The sequence below is a fragment of the Malania oleifera genome, chromosome 1 (assembly GCF_029873635.1).
Source record: "Malania oleifera isolate guangnan ecotype guangnan chromosome 1, ASM2987363v1, whole genome shotgun sequence".
Lineage (NCBI taxonomy): Eukaryota > Viridiplantae > Streptophyta > Magnoliopsida > Santalales > Ximeniaceae > Malania > Malania oleifera.
This window is the reverse complement of record NC_080417.1, coordinates 62,744,380-62,757,149: the sequence shown is the minus strand read 5'-3', so window position 1 is coordinate 62,757,149 and position 12,770 is coordinate 62,744,380. Positions and strand designations below refer to the sequence as shown.

At 40.7% G+C, this 12,770-nt stretch overlaps 1 protein-coding gene across 1 annotated transcript; it reads left to right on the top strand.

The window, feature by feature from the left end:
- Positions 1–1,400: 1,400 nt before the first annotated feature.
- LOC131156836 (probable pectinesterase/pectinesterase inhibitor 51) lies at positions 1,401–4,390 on the top strand. Its single transcript, XM_058110749.1, has 2 exons — positions 1,401–2,657; positions 3,608–4,390. The coding sequence occupies exons 1-2, from the start codon at positions 1,655–1,657 to the stop codon at positions 4,291–4,293; spliced, it is 1,689 nt and encodes a 562-aa protein (XP_057966732.1). The 5' UTR covers positions 1,401–1,654; the 3' UTR covers positions 4,294–4,390.
- The last annotated feature ends 8,380 nt before the right edge of the window (positions 4,391–12,770 follow it).

Below are 12,770 nucleotides of genomic sequence, written 5' to 3'. Positions count from 1 at the left end.
GCAATTATTGAAATTTAGTGTTTTAATAATGAAATAAATTTTTTCATGTTAACATATGAATAGATTATTAAAATTTAAAATTAATGTTAATAATTTTACATATTTCTTTTTATGTAAAGATTTGAAAAAAAAAAAAAAATGGCATATGCCTATAAAATTACAAGCTTATGTGGCAGTAGACGAGTGGTGGAGTGGGACAAGTAGCTGGTGAATCCATCACCCACAATATATACACCGCAGCTCAGCTCAGCTCAATGGCCAATGCTCATGCATGATGCATCCATGTAGAGGGCAATGGCCAATTGGCCATGGTCCCATGGACTTAAAAGAAATACCGAAAAGAAGAACAAAAAGGGAACAGTAGGCCTGGCAAAACGGGCGGGCGGGCCGGGTTTGAGCGGGTCACTAACGGGTCGGGTCACTAACGGGTTGGGTCATAAACGGGTCAATGTTAAACGGATCATACACATGCCAACCCTAACCCGCCCATTTAATAAACGGGCGGGTAACAGGTCACCCGTTTAAAAATATATAATTTTTTTATTTTAAAATTTCATATAAAATGACATTTAAAAAAAAAAAACTGCATTTTATTTATTAATTTCTAAATAAAAAGAAATGGTGTGTGGAGCTGGGGGGGGGGGGTGTTGACGTGGAGAAGTGGTCTGTGGAGGTGGAGCTGGCCAGACGAGGAGACTGGAGAATGGAAGGCTGGCGACGACATTTTCGTCCAGGACCTTGTCGGAGACGAAGGGTGACAACGGCAACTGTGCTCCGGTGTTGAGATCGTGGGGGTGTGCCGGTTCACAATTGCTGCTCTGGGCATTATGGTATGGGAGGTTCGGCTATGTTGCCGGAGTGGCTGTGAGTGGGGTTGAAGTTGCTGGGGACGGAGAAGATGTCGTGGACGAGAGGTCAGAGAGACGACCTAGGCGCCAGAAGAGGAGACTGGAGAGGCGCGACTTGGCGCTGGTTAGGGAGTCGGGAAGGGGAACTTTACCTTAGGGTTTTTTTTTTTAAGTGTGTCAGTGTGTGTGATTGTGAAGTGTGAACCGTGAGGGTGAGGTGAGGCGTGCGTGTGTGAGAACTGAGAAGCACTGAACTGAAATTAACGGGTCACCCGCTGGGTGACCCGCCCAAACCCACTTAACCCGTTTATAAACGGGTTAATCCGTGACCCGCCCAATTATTAAATGGGTTAACTTTCTTAAACCCGAACCTGTTTTAAATGGATGGGTCTGGGTGATCCGACGGGTTATGACCCGTTTTGCCAGGCCTAGGGAACAGCATGGGCTGTCTTGGCTTTTCGGGTTTTCCTTCACCAGTAGGACCCAATCGCCAATCTATCATCTATCTGAATTTAATAATTTAATTATTTAACTGATTGAAAAGAAAATTGGGGGGGAGGGCAGGTTAAAATGCTTCTTTCTTCGTCGTCCGAGTGCCCCGCTTGCCGCCTACCACAAAAAACCCTCTTTACCTATCCAGCCAAACCCGTGACTCCCAAAAACAAAAACCGTTTACTTCCCCTACTCCCAATTCTCCAATTTCTGTCCCTGCGGGTCCATCGCCACCGTCCAATTCTCCTTTCCACTCCTCAAACCCTTCTCATATGTGTGTGTATATATATGTATATGTGTAAGCTCATTTTATCATGCACAGAAAGCTCTTCAGACTAAAACCCACTCCCCACTCCTCTTTCCTCCTCATCGCCATGGCCTCTCTCTCCTTTCTCGCTCTCCTCCTCTTCTGCTCTCTCTCCTCCGCCCTCCGCCACCACCATCACTCCCGGCCGTCGCCCTCGGTGGCCGCGATCCCGCCGGAGATCAGCCAAGCCTGCAATGCCACACGATTCTCAGATGTCTGCATAGCTGCCCTCACTCAACCGAATCGGGTCCCTCCGAAAGCTAGTTCGATTCAGATAATCCAGGCCGCCATCCAGGTCTCCTCCGAGAACTTGGGGACCGCCCAGACCATGGTGAAGCGCATCCTGGACTCCTCCGCCGGCAGTCTCAACCGCACCACCGCATCCAAAAACTGCATCGAGGTGCTCGCGGACTCCGCGTACCGCACCTCATCGACGGTCGACGCTCTGCCACGCGGCAGGATCAAGGACGCCCGCGCCTGGATGAGCGCGGCCCTACATTACCAGTACGCCTGCTGGTCCGGCTTGTCCTACGCGAACGACACTGGACTGGTGAATGAGACGATGTCGTTTCTGGACTCGTTGACGCAGTTGACCAGCAACGCCTTGAGCATGATCTTTGCATACGACGCGCTGGGAAACGACACCGGGTCTTGGGTTCCGCCCCAGACGGAGCGGGACGGGTTCTGGGGGAGAGCTGGGTCGGGCGGCGGGGCGGATCTTGGATATAAGGGCGGGATTACGGCGGGATTGAAGGCGGACGCGACGGTGTGCAAGGACGGAGCCAAGGGGTGCTACAATACGGTGCAGGAGGCGGTGAACGCTGCTCCGAGCCACGGGTCGCATAGGTTCGTGATACAGATCAAGGCCGGAGTGTACGAGGAGATGGTGAGGGTTCCGTTGGATAAGACACGTTTGGTATTTCTGGGGGATGGCGTGGGCAAAACCGTCATTACGGGATCGGCGAATGCGGACCAGCCCGGCGTGTCTACCTACAACACGGCAACTTTGGGTAAGTCCTCAAATTGATTGACTCCATTTCATTTCGTTGAGTGACTGCTTGTCCAGCTAGCTTCAATTCATGATCTTTCTTTCGATTATTTTCCTACTTTTAAGATTTTGGGATTCCGATGCTGTTGCCCTACGAGATCTCTTCTCACTTTTGAAATTATAACTGGAATGCGGATAATTTATTGGTTGATCATTGTTTTAAATAATTTATCAAATTTCCTAATTTATTTTTTTATCATTTTTAATTTTTTAAATCCATTTAACCTTCAATTTACTTATAAGTTTAATTTTTATTGATGAACTAATCAAAATTTTTTTTCCCTAATTTATGAAATTAATGTCATTTTTTAATTTATTTATTTTTCTTAAAATTGAGTGGAAGGATAAAATTATCATTTATTTAAGGATTAAACTTAATTTTTTCATTAAACTTAATGATTAATTACCGGTTAACTAACAGAGAATATATTTTGGGAATAAAATTTAGTCTGAGGGAGTTTCGTCCATAGAGTATTATATTTTTAAAAGTGAGGAATTGTTCCTAAATTTTAAATTATTTTATAAGATCCATGAAGAATCCAAGTCTAAAATTAGACATTCAAAATAGTTGCAGTGTCCTGCTCGTGACTTGATGGAGAATTGGAATTATGATATCTCACTCCATCTATCTCCTTTATTACAAAAGACACTAACTTTCTTGAATCTAACAAAAAGATGGATACCACCATCTAGTGACAAAAGGATGTGGTACTTCTCTAACCTTCAAAATTTGGTAAAAAATATAAATTTTTTTTTAACATTTTTAAAAACAAGAGTGATGGATACCACCACTAGGAAACATTGGACTTAATTGTTTTCCTCATTCGGATAATATTATTTCATATATGGGCATGTTACAATGGGTCTTTCACCCAGTAATGTGCTAGTCCTAATAAGAGTTGCACCCTTCAGCGGTTCTTGGAGATGGATTCTGGGCGAGTGGGCTGACAATCCAGAACACGGCGGGGTCGCAGGGCCACCAGGCCGTTGCCCTCCGATCAGACAGCGACCTATCCATCTTCGAGAACTGTGAGTTCATTGGCAACCAAGACACTCTGTATGCTGACAGTCTCCGCCAATTCTATAAATCCTGCGTCATCCTGGGAAATGTCGACTTCGTCTTTGGAAATTCGGCTTCTGTCTTCCAAGACTGCACCCTCCTTGTTAGTTCTCGGCAGCCCGATCCCCAGCACGGTGAGAAAAATGCTGTCACGGCGCAGGGTAGAACTGACCCTGCCCAGGCCACCGGCTTTGTTTTCCTGAATTCTCTGGTGAATGGCACTGCCGAGTACATGAAATACTTCTATGAAAAAGCTGAAGTGCACAAAAACTACCTGGGAAGACCTTGGAAGATGTATTCAAGGACAGTTTTTATACAATGCCAGTTGGAGGCTCTTATTAGGCCGGAAGGGTGGCTGGCATGGAAGGATACGTTTGCATTATCAACTTTGTATTATGGGGAGTTTCAGAACAAGGGGGCGGGAGCCGACTTGAAGGATAGAGTGACTTGGAGCAATCAGATTCCGCCGGAGCATGTGAATGTATATTCTGTGGAGAATTTCATCCAAGGCAGTGAATGGATTCCAACATCTTCTTGAACTTTTTCTTCATTCACAACAATTACAATAATGTCTTAGAATCATTACAGTTATATTCTGTTATATATTTATATGTGACTATGGGGCTCGGAGATAAGTCTCTCTCTCTCTCTCTCTCTCTCTCTCATGATGAAAGCTTTATGGCAGGGTGTATTTTCACTCAAAACAGCGTATATCATTCGTGGGTATGTAAGGCCCTATATCACATCCATTGAATAGTCATAACAAAAAATGAGTTTTTTTTTTTTTTTTCTAATGAAGATTTGATTTTTTAATTAAAAAACACTGGTAGTAGGAGAACTATTTATAAAATGAGTGCTTAATATTTCATTTATTGTCATCCTTAGTGTTGCACTCGTTGGATATATTCGAGTATGATAGGTATGTCAAATGATTGCCCTCTATTAGTAAGCTATATCCCACAGAGAGAGCTGTGAACAAATCACTATGAATAAATTAAATGAGCGCTTAATATTTCATTTGTCGTCATCCTTAGTGTTGCACTCATTAGATATATTCGAGTATGGTAGGTATGTCAAATGATTGCCCTCTATTTCTCTATACTGTCAGCAATATACCAGTTGTTGTCAAGCATGTACTTTATAGCAAGCTTATAAAAGATTGTCATGCTTGACATAACAACATTCTATTAATCTCACAATGCAAACGTTGAACTGCATTGTGGATCTCATCAATATCTCTAAAGAAGTCCCCTCACCACAAAGTTTAGGTACTAGTGTCATAAATGTTCGTAACTATTGCACCGGTGAAGCTTGCAAAGTAATTCCATTCCATTGCCTTCGTAGAACCAACTACTAATGACAATTCTCACATTCGAGATCCTTATCCAATTTCTCGTCATTATCAAGAACTCAATATTGAGCAGCCATTAGCCCGAAGGTATATTTTTTGTTATATACTTCCTTATACAATGGGAAATGAACTAATTTATAATTTCACATATGATGTGTTGACTTCTTGAGTCCGATCTCTATTTTGATGCTAACAGAGTACTAATATCTTGTGTGTAAGTATGTGAACATGTCTAAATTTTAGCACACATAAGATCAAGGAAGTTGGAAGCCAGAAGAAACTCGAAGATCATATGTATTTGGTGCATTCCATGAAGACACACGAGTAAGAAGATTGAAGACATTTGTTCTTATTGTAAAATGCATTTTATTTTATATTTTGGGTCTGTAATATTTGCATATCATGCATGATAAGAATTAAATGCTCAAAGACCATAGAATGACCTTACGGATAACCAGTCGACCGACGCCAAATTTTTGGGCTTAATTTAAAAGGCTAGGTCATAGACTGACCTTAGGTCCCCAAGCACCTCATAACAAGTCCCCTATAACTCAAAAGTTATACTTATGTGAACATGGGTAACTTCAAATGAAAATCAGGACTTAAATGCACACTTTAAGTGGTTTTGGTTGACCGAACCCGAAGCTATATAGAAGCTTCAGTCGACCGAACTTACCAGAGTCAACATGTTGACTACTTGGTCGACCGTCCTGAAATGAAGTTGCCTTCCACGGTTGACCGAACTGACACGTGGCTGACTCCCAACAACTTGGTTGACCGAACCACTAGTTCAAAACTGACTTGGTCGACCGAACCTTAGAAAATGGTCAACTGAACCTGCCTTGGTCGACTGAACCTCGAAGGGTTCAAAATCGCCTTGATACGATCGATCAAATCCTTAGTTCAAATGTGTCACAGTCGACTGAACTTAGCAATACGGTTGATTGAACCTTGAATATGGTCGACCCAAACCTCTCGGGTTGGTAAAATTTTTACCGTAGTAAATCAGGATTAAGTTGCATTATACATAATTAAACAATTTCCAAAATGCCCATGTGTGTCCCCAACAGTTAGATTTTTGCCCAACTCTATATATACCCCCTTATTTGTCAGACGACTGACTTTTTTATGCTGAAATAAATTGGGAAAACAGAATAGGCCCAGTCGACTGACCCTAGGAGTTCAGGCGACTGACCCCATTGGGATTTTGAAATTTCGCTGGATTTTAATTGATAAAGCGGCTGACCCCGATAGTCCAATCGACTGAACTTCGTAACGGTCAAATTTAAACAGTGAGGAAAAGTTTCCAACTTTGATTACTTGGACCCCAAATTTTGTAATAACTTGGGAAATACTCAAAGCAACTTGGAGAACATGAAATATAAACTTTTTCCATCTATAAATACATGGGAAAACCTAAAGATTTCATACACCAACAATTACAATCAACAATCAAGCTGTATTATTCATACTCTTCAAAACCTTATTGCAAATACTTTGCTTAAGTTCTTGCTGATCAACTCACACGGTTCATTGCTCAATTACTAAGAAATTCAAATCTAAGAAAGAACCCGGTGATAAATTTTTGAACTTCAATTCTTTCTATATTGATGTATAATTGAAGTATATTTATTGTGCATTCAATTGTATTAATCAGCTCTTTTGAGAGTGTCATTGTACACCAAATCGTTTCTTGTTGATTTTTTATGGTGCAGGCTATTAAGTCATTGGACTAGCGAGAGGGGATTCTTGTTAGAGAAATTTTCTAAAGGTTCAGGGGATTGGATCGTTGGACTAACGAGAGGGTATTCTTGTTAGGGAGGTTGTAACTTTGGCCTAACAAAAAAGTTGGAAAGGGAAATCCTCACAGCGGTTTGCTTGGGGCAAGGAAGTAGGTCTTGGACCGAACCTTGTAAAAATACAGTTTCACTCTCCTTACCCTACTCTTTTTAATTTTTTGCATGTATAAATTATGTGGATGCTTACTTAATTGCTGGAAATTAATTTGTCATTGGGAATTGCGGAAACATTGATTAAAGGGAGTACGTTGATTGATAAATATCAAAGTTCATTAACTTATTGATTGGTTGATTGAGTTTTTGATACATCTCTGTAATCTGAATTGTTTTTATAGCTCAGCTGACATAAATCTTGAGAAATTCAATTCTGTTATATTCTCTAAAAAGTAAAGCTGTGATTAATTTTGTGAAAAGATTTTGAGGTTGAAACTGAATATTAAAGCTGAAATTTAGATCTAAAAATAAGTTTTGATCTCATATTTATTCTTTTATTCTGAGTTTGAATATTAGAGAAAATCTAAGAATTTAACTAAGCTGGTCTTTAATATTGAACTTGGTATAATTGTTGGTTAAAGTTTAAAGGATTCTTGATCATTGTGTTTATGTGTGACAGCTAAAAAGAAAGATAGTTGGGATTCAAAATTAAGTAAAGGAACTTATAAAAAGAGTTTGTGAAAAAAATTAAATTAAATCCCAATTCACCCCCCTCTTGGGAGTACACCTTACTTTTCAAGTATGATCCTATAGCAAAGAAATGATCATAAGTAACTTGTTCCCCACCGTAACCAAGAAGATCTAGAGTCACGTGGGAAGGTTGTAGTCCCACCGGAGATTGATGATAAGACTGATCCCGTGAAGAAGGTGGAGGATGCGAATATTGTGGGAATTAACGAACAACGATTGAATGAACTAAAGAAAAGGTTTAAAATAATTGATCAGTTGGAGAAAATGATGAAGGAAGCTCGCAGCAACCCATCCTTCGGTGAGTCCTCGCTGAAATCTTTAGATCTGCCTTTCATTAGAGAGGTAATGAATGTTACCCTACCTAACAAGTTTAAAATTATGAGTGTGGAAGGGTACAAAGGCTTGTCTGATCCGATCGACCATCTGGACACTTTTAAAGTGTTGATGCAATTGTAAGGTGCACCAAATGTAATCATGTGCTGAGGATTTGCAGTCACTTTAAAAGGGAACGCCAGGGCATGGTATCGAACCTTGAAGCTTGGCTCTATCGGTTCTTTTTTTGAAAAGGAGCAGCAGTTCACTGAACACTTTATTAGTAGCCAAAGGATAGCAAAAACTTCGGCTCATCTAATGAGCCTTGTTTGAGGAGAAAGTGAAATTGTTGGCCCTAGAGTTGAGTCTAGAGGAGGGGTGGATGTACACTTTCGTGGATTTTAGCTTTCCTCTAAAAATATATAAAATCTTAGTAAGATACAAATGATTATATCACAATATAAATAATGTAAACCATGGACAAGATATAAATTAAAAGAGTAGGGAAGAAAAGCTAAACAAACAATTTTAACGTGGTTCAGTCTCTTGCCTACGTCCATGCCTTAAGATACACTCAAGGATTTTGCAATCCACTATAAACCTCCTTCACTGGCGGAGAAGCCTGTACAACTGGGAGCAAATCCCTTTTGCTAACCAAGAGCCCTGAGGTTCGCCTAGAATCCTTGCAATTCGGTGGCCAAGAACCTTCAACCATGGTTCACCAAGAACCCTTCGCAACTCAACTGACCAAGAATCCTTTGCAACAAAAAGATGAAAATGATTTACAAAACAAATGCTCCTTGAATGAGTTGATAATTGATACAACAAAAACCTTACACAAATCTCTCAAGTAATGAATCAACACAAGATTTAGAGAGCAAGAGAGATTTTGAGCACAAATATGATGAACAAATTGAAATGTGTTTGCAAATAATATATAACTATTTTGATCAATCTTTAAACAAGCCTTTGGACTTGTATATATAGGCAAATGGACAAACTAGTCATTTTATGGTCGTTGGGTATTTAAAACAATAAAATACTTTGAAAACTAGTCATTTTCCGCCCGTTGGACTCATGTCTCAGAGCAAACCATCAATGGTTTCCCCAAACTGTCGATGATTTCATCTAGGCCAAAATCAATTTAGCCTAATTATTGAAACCATCGAAGTACCTAGTTTGTTTCTTTCCTTTGGGTGCTTAATCTTGGTTTAACCTAAATCGGGACCAAGTATATGAAATATTTTAATGCTAATATCGTTTAAAACTTGTCCCTATGTATTAGTATGCTCATTCAATTGCTCAACTCTTGCTCAATAAACATGTGTGAAATAGAACTAAAAGAGTTACAACAAATACTACCTCAAACACTCGCCATTACATATGTTTCTACATTAGCTTCCATTGGTATGTGCTTGAGCTCTTCCGATTGAGTGTCCTCTTGATCTTTGCTTATTTGATTATCCACTCAATCTTTGCCTTTGGGAATGTTCACTTGATCTTTGAACAAAACCCATATCTGTGTGATTTTGCCACTTATGCCTGCCACAACTTAGTATGCAAAGATTAGTTTAACTAAGAACCACTAATGGGTTGTTATCATCAAAATATGACAATTAAGATCATGTAACCACCCAAGCTAACAAAAATGTTAAAGAAATTCATGTACCATTTCATCAATACAGCCCTGGCTATAGAGACCCGAAGAATTATAGAATTTAAATAATAAAAGAGGGAGAAAAGGAAATTTTAAAGGGGGTCACAGCAAGATCTCGTCGACGAATGCAAAGAGTTCGTTGACGAAGCGGCTTGCTGGGATCATCGACGGGGACACGTGTCTCGTCGATGAGAAATTACCGAGAGGGGTAATTTCAGGGTTTGAAATTCGTCAATGAAGGTGATGAGTTTGTCGACAAACTCCCTTCTTGGCCTTATCGATGAAATGACGTGTCTCGTCAACGAAGCCAGTTGTATAAATAGCTCTAACTCAGATTTTTAGTGAGAAAATGGTGTCCTAGCCTCTTTTCTCTCTCTACTTCGTCCTTCACCCCTTCTCTCTAGGATTCTGGGCTGGTTCTTCGTCGGTTTGATGATCCGAAACTGCCACGTCACTCCTGTGAAGATTCTCTTCACATCTGCTGGAGTGATTTGTAGGTCAGGCCAACTTGGGAACCACCCCAAAATTTGTGTAAGTTAGTTAATTTTAGTTTTGTTAAGTTTTTTCTATTTTTGGACTAAAGAGAATATGTTAAGGAAGATAATACTGAAGTTTTTTTGAAAAAATATCAATTTCAGGGTGTTGAGCTGGGGACCACACAGGTGTAATTTTGGAGTAAATTGTAGGCTTTTCCATAAGTCAGGTAAAGGGATAAAGTAAGTCAGAATTTCTATGAAATTATTTGTTAATATTCAGTGTAAGAACTCGAATCATGATAGGTCGGTTTAATTAATTAAGAGAGGAGCAAATTAAGAATTTAGTAGGCTTCGTCGACGAAGCCAGAGTTCGTCAATGAAGTCCATGCATTGCTCGTTGACGAAGTTCAGAGGCTCGTTGACGAGGAGAAGCCGAGGGGTTTCGGAAATCCGAAAATCCCAGGCTTGTTAACGAGGTCATGGTGTCATCGACGAGAAGACTATAAGGTCTCGTCGAGAACGACTGAGTTAAGGGTGCTATAAATAGATATTTTCATTATTTTTCAACTAAGAAATCTCATTTTCTCTCTCTATCTCTCTAGACACTCTTCCTACTCTCCATCTCTCTAGATTTCTTTGTCGTAGGAAGTGAGAATCGTAAATTTGAAGTTACTATGAGGATCGTGGAAGGATTCTCTACAAGTTCTACGGATCAGATTTTTGGTTTTGGTGTAAAATTGAGGTAAGGCTTGGTTTTCATTTCTGTTCCAGTAGTTTTGTAGAGAATGGAGTCGTGAGTATATTCTATACTGTACGTTGTAGGTTTTGGAACTCGATTTGCTATTTAGGGGCTTTGGAGTTCGAGATTCTCCATTTGGGGAAAGGTAAGGGGATTCAGTTTATGTCGGTTATTTTCAAAATCGGACTTGGTGGAACTGTGGTCCACGGTCCTGTTTGCGTTTTGATTACTCATTTGGGGGGATCTAACGGGTAAAATTATGAGTTTTTCATGATTACAGTTTTGGGAAAAGGGGGCGATGGGCTGCATCCCTGGTTTTGTTGAAAAACCGAGTATATATGGTGATTTATACTGTGTAATAGGGATAGTCGTGCCTTGACTTATTTAAACTGTATATAATTGGAAAATCATGATTTTAGATTACCAAATGAGTGTGGTTTTGTTTGGTTATATGAGCATGCATGTGTTGTATTTTGGTAAAATAGGATTGGGGTTCCAAATTGTTCCAGGTTTGAAAATCCGACTTTTGCTGAAGAGTGCGCAATACCACTAGATCGGCCGACTTTTGAGTCGAAGGGTGTGCAAACACTAGATCTGCACCGATTGAATGCTGATGCTATGCTAGGTTATCGGGGGCACCGGCGTTTACCGAAGGGTGTGAAATACCACTAGACTGTTGATATTTGCCGAAGGGTGTGAAATATGACTAGATTACCAGTTTTTACCAAAGGGTGTGAAATACCACCAGATAGTCCGACACCAGATTACCAGTTTTTACCAAAGGGTGTGAAATACCACCAGACAGTCCGGTTACGAGTCGAAGGGTGTGACGACACCATATTGTATTGCTTGTTTTTGTGAAAATGCTGGAACTGGTTTTGACTGTTTTGATTGTTGAACTATGCATGTTAGTATGTCATGATAACACTCATATGCCACACACCGATATAACTCTTATTCTTCCTTATTGAGAGGTGTCTCACTCCTACTGTACGTACATATTTTCAGGTCCTTCAGGTAACCGGAGCTAGCTTCTTGGTGTAGGAGCGTAGTGGTCAGTGTACCGCGAATAGCGCTTGGGTAAGTGCTAGGACTTTTGTGCTTAGGTTGTCGTTTTGGAGTATGGTTGATAACCAAGTTATGTTTTGTGCTATGGAGCTTGGACTCCTATTGTATAGACTCTGGTATGATATTGTATGTATATAGAAAACCTTTTTTTTTTTTTTTCGCTGCGTATATTCTGTAGTGTATGGATGTGTATACGGTGTCTGGGAATCCCACGGGATCAGACCCTCATCCTTTTGTCCTGTATTTTGGTTATATTTGTTTGATACAGAGACAGGTTAGATTACATTTTCACCCCTGGATTCCATTTTTGGGTTTAGGGCGTGATAGCTTGGTATCAGAGCTAGCTAGGTTGTTAGGTCTTGTAGACTTGGTTAGGCTTAGCTATGTGTACATACCAGAGTATAAGATATTGGATGTGGGTAGAGTCGGTTGAGGGTTGTTCCGTTGCTAGACTGGGACTTGTCGGCGGTATTCCGTGTTTTTGTTGGAATGACGATTCCAGTAAAAGTAGGGCAGACCATTGATGACTTTCGTGTTGGTGTGATAGGACAGACCTGAACATGGTAGGGAGTAGTTAACATGATTGGGGATAGATAATTATGTTAACTGTACGTTTGTATGTGTTATAGGAGTCTTGATAGAACTCCATGTTTTAGAATGGAGCCCAAGGACAACGACCTGGGAAGTGGCTCCGAGGAGACTGCGAGTGATGAGTCTCCTACTGTGCCTCGAGGATTGATGAGGCAGGTGCTGCAGGAGATCAGACGGAGTGTCAGGAGACGCGAATGCTCTCCAACTGATGCGGGGTACACCATTGAAAGGTTCACACGCATGCATTCTCCGACGTTCTCTAGAAGACATGACGCAACGATAGCAGAAGACTGCGTGGAGAAGACCGAGAGGATTTTGGAGGTCCTGCACTACACGGA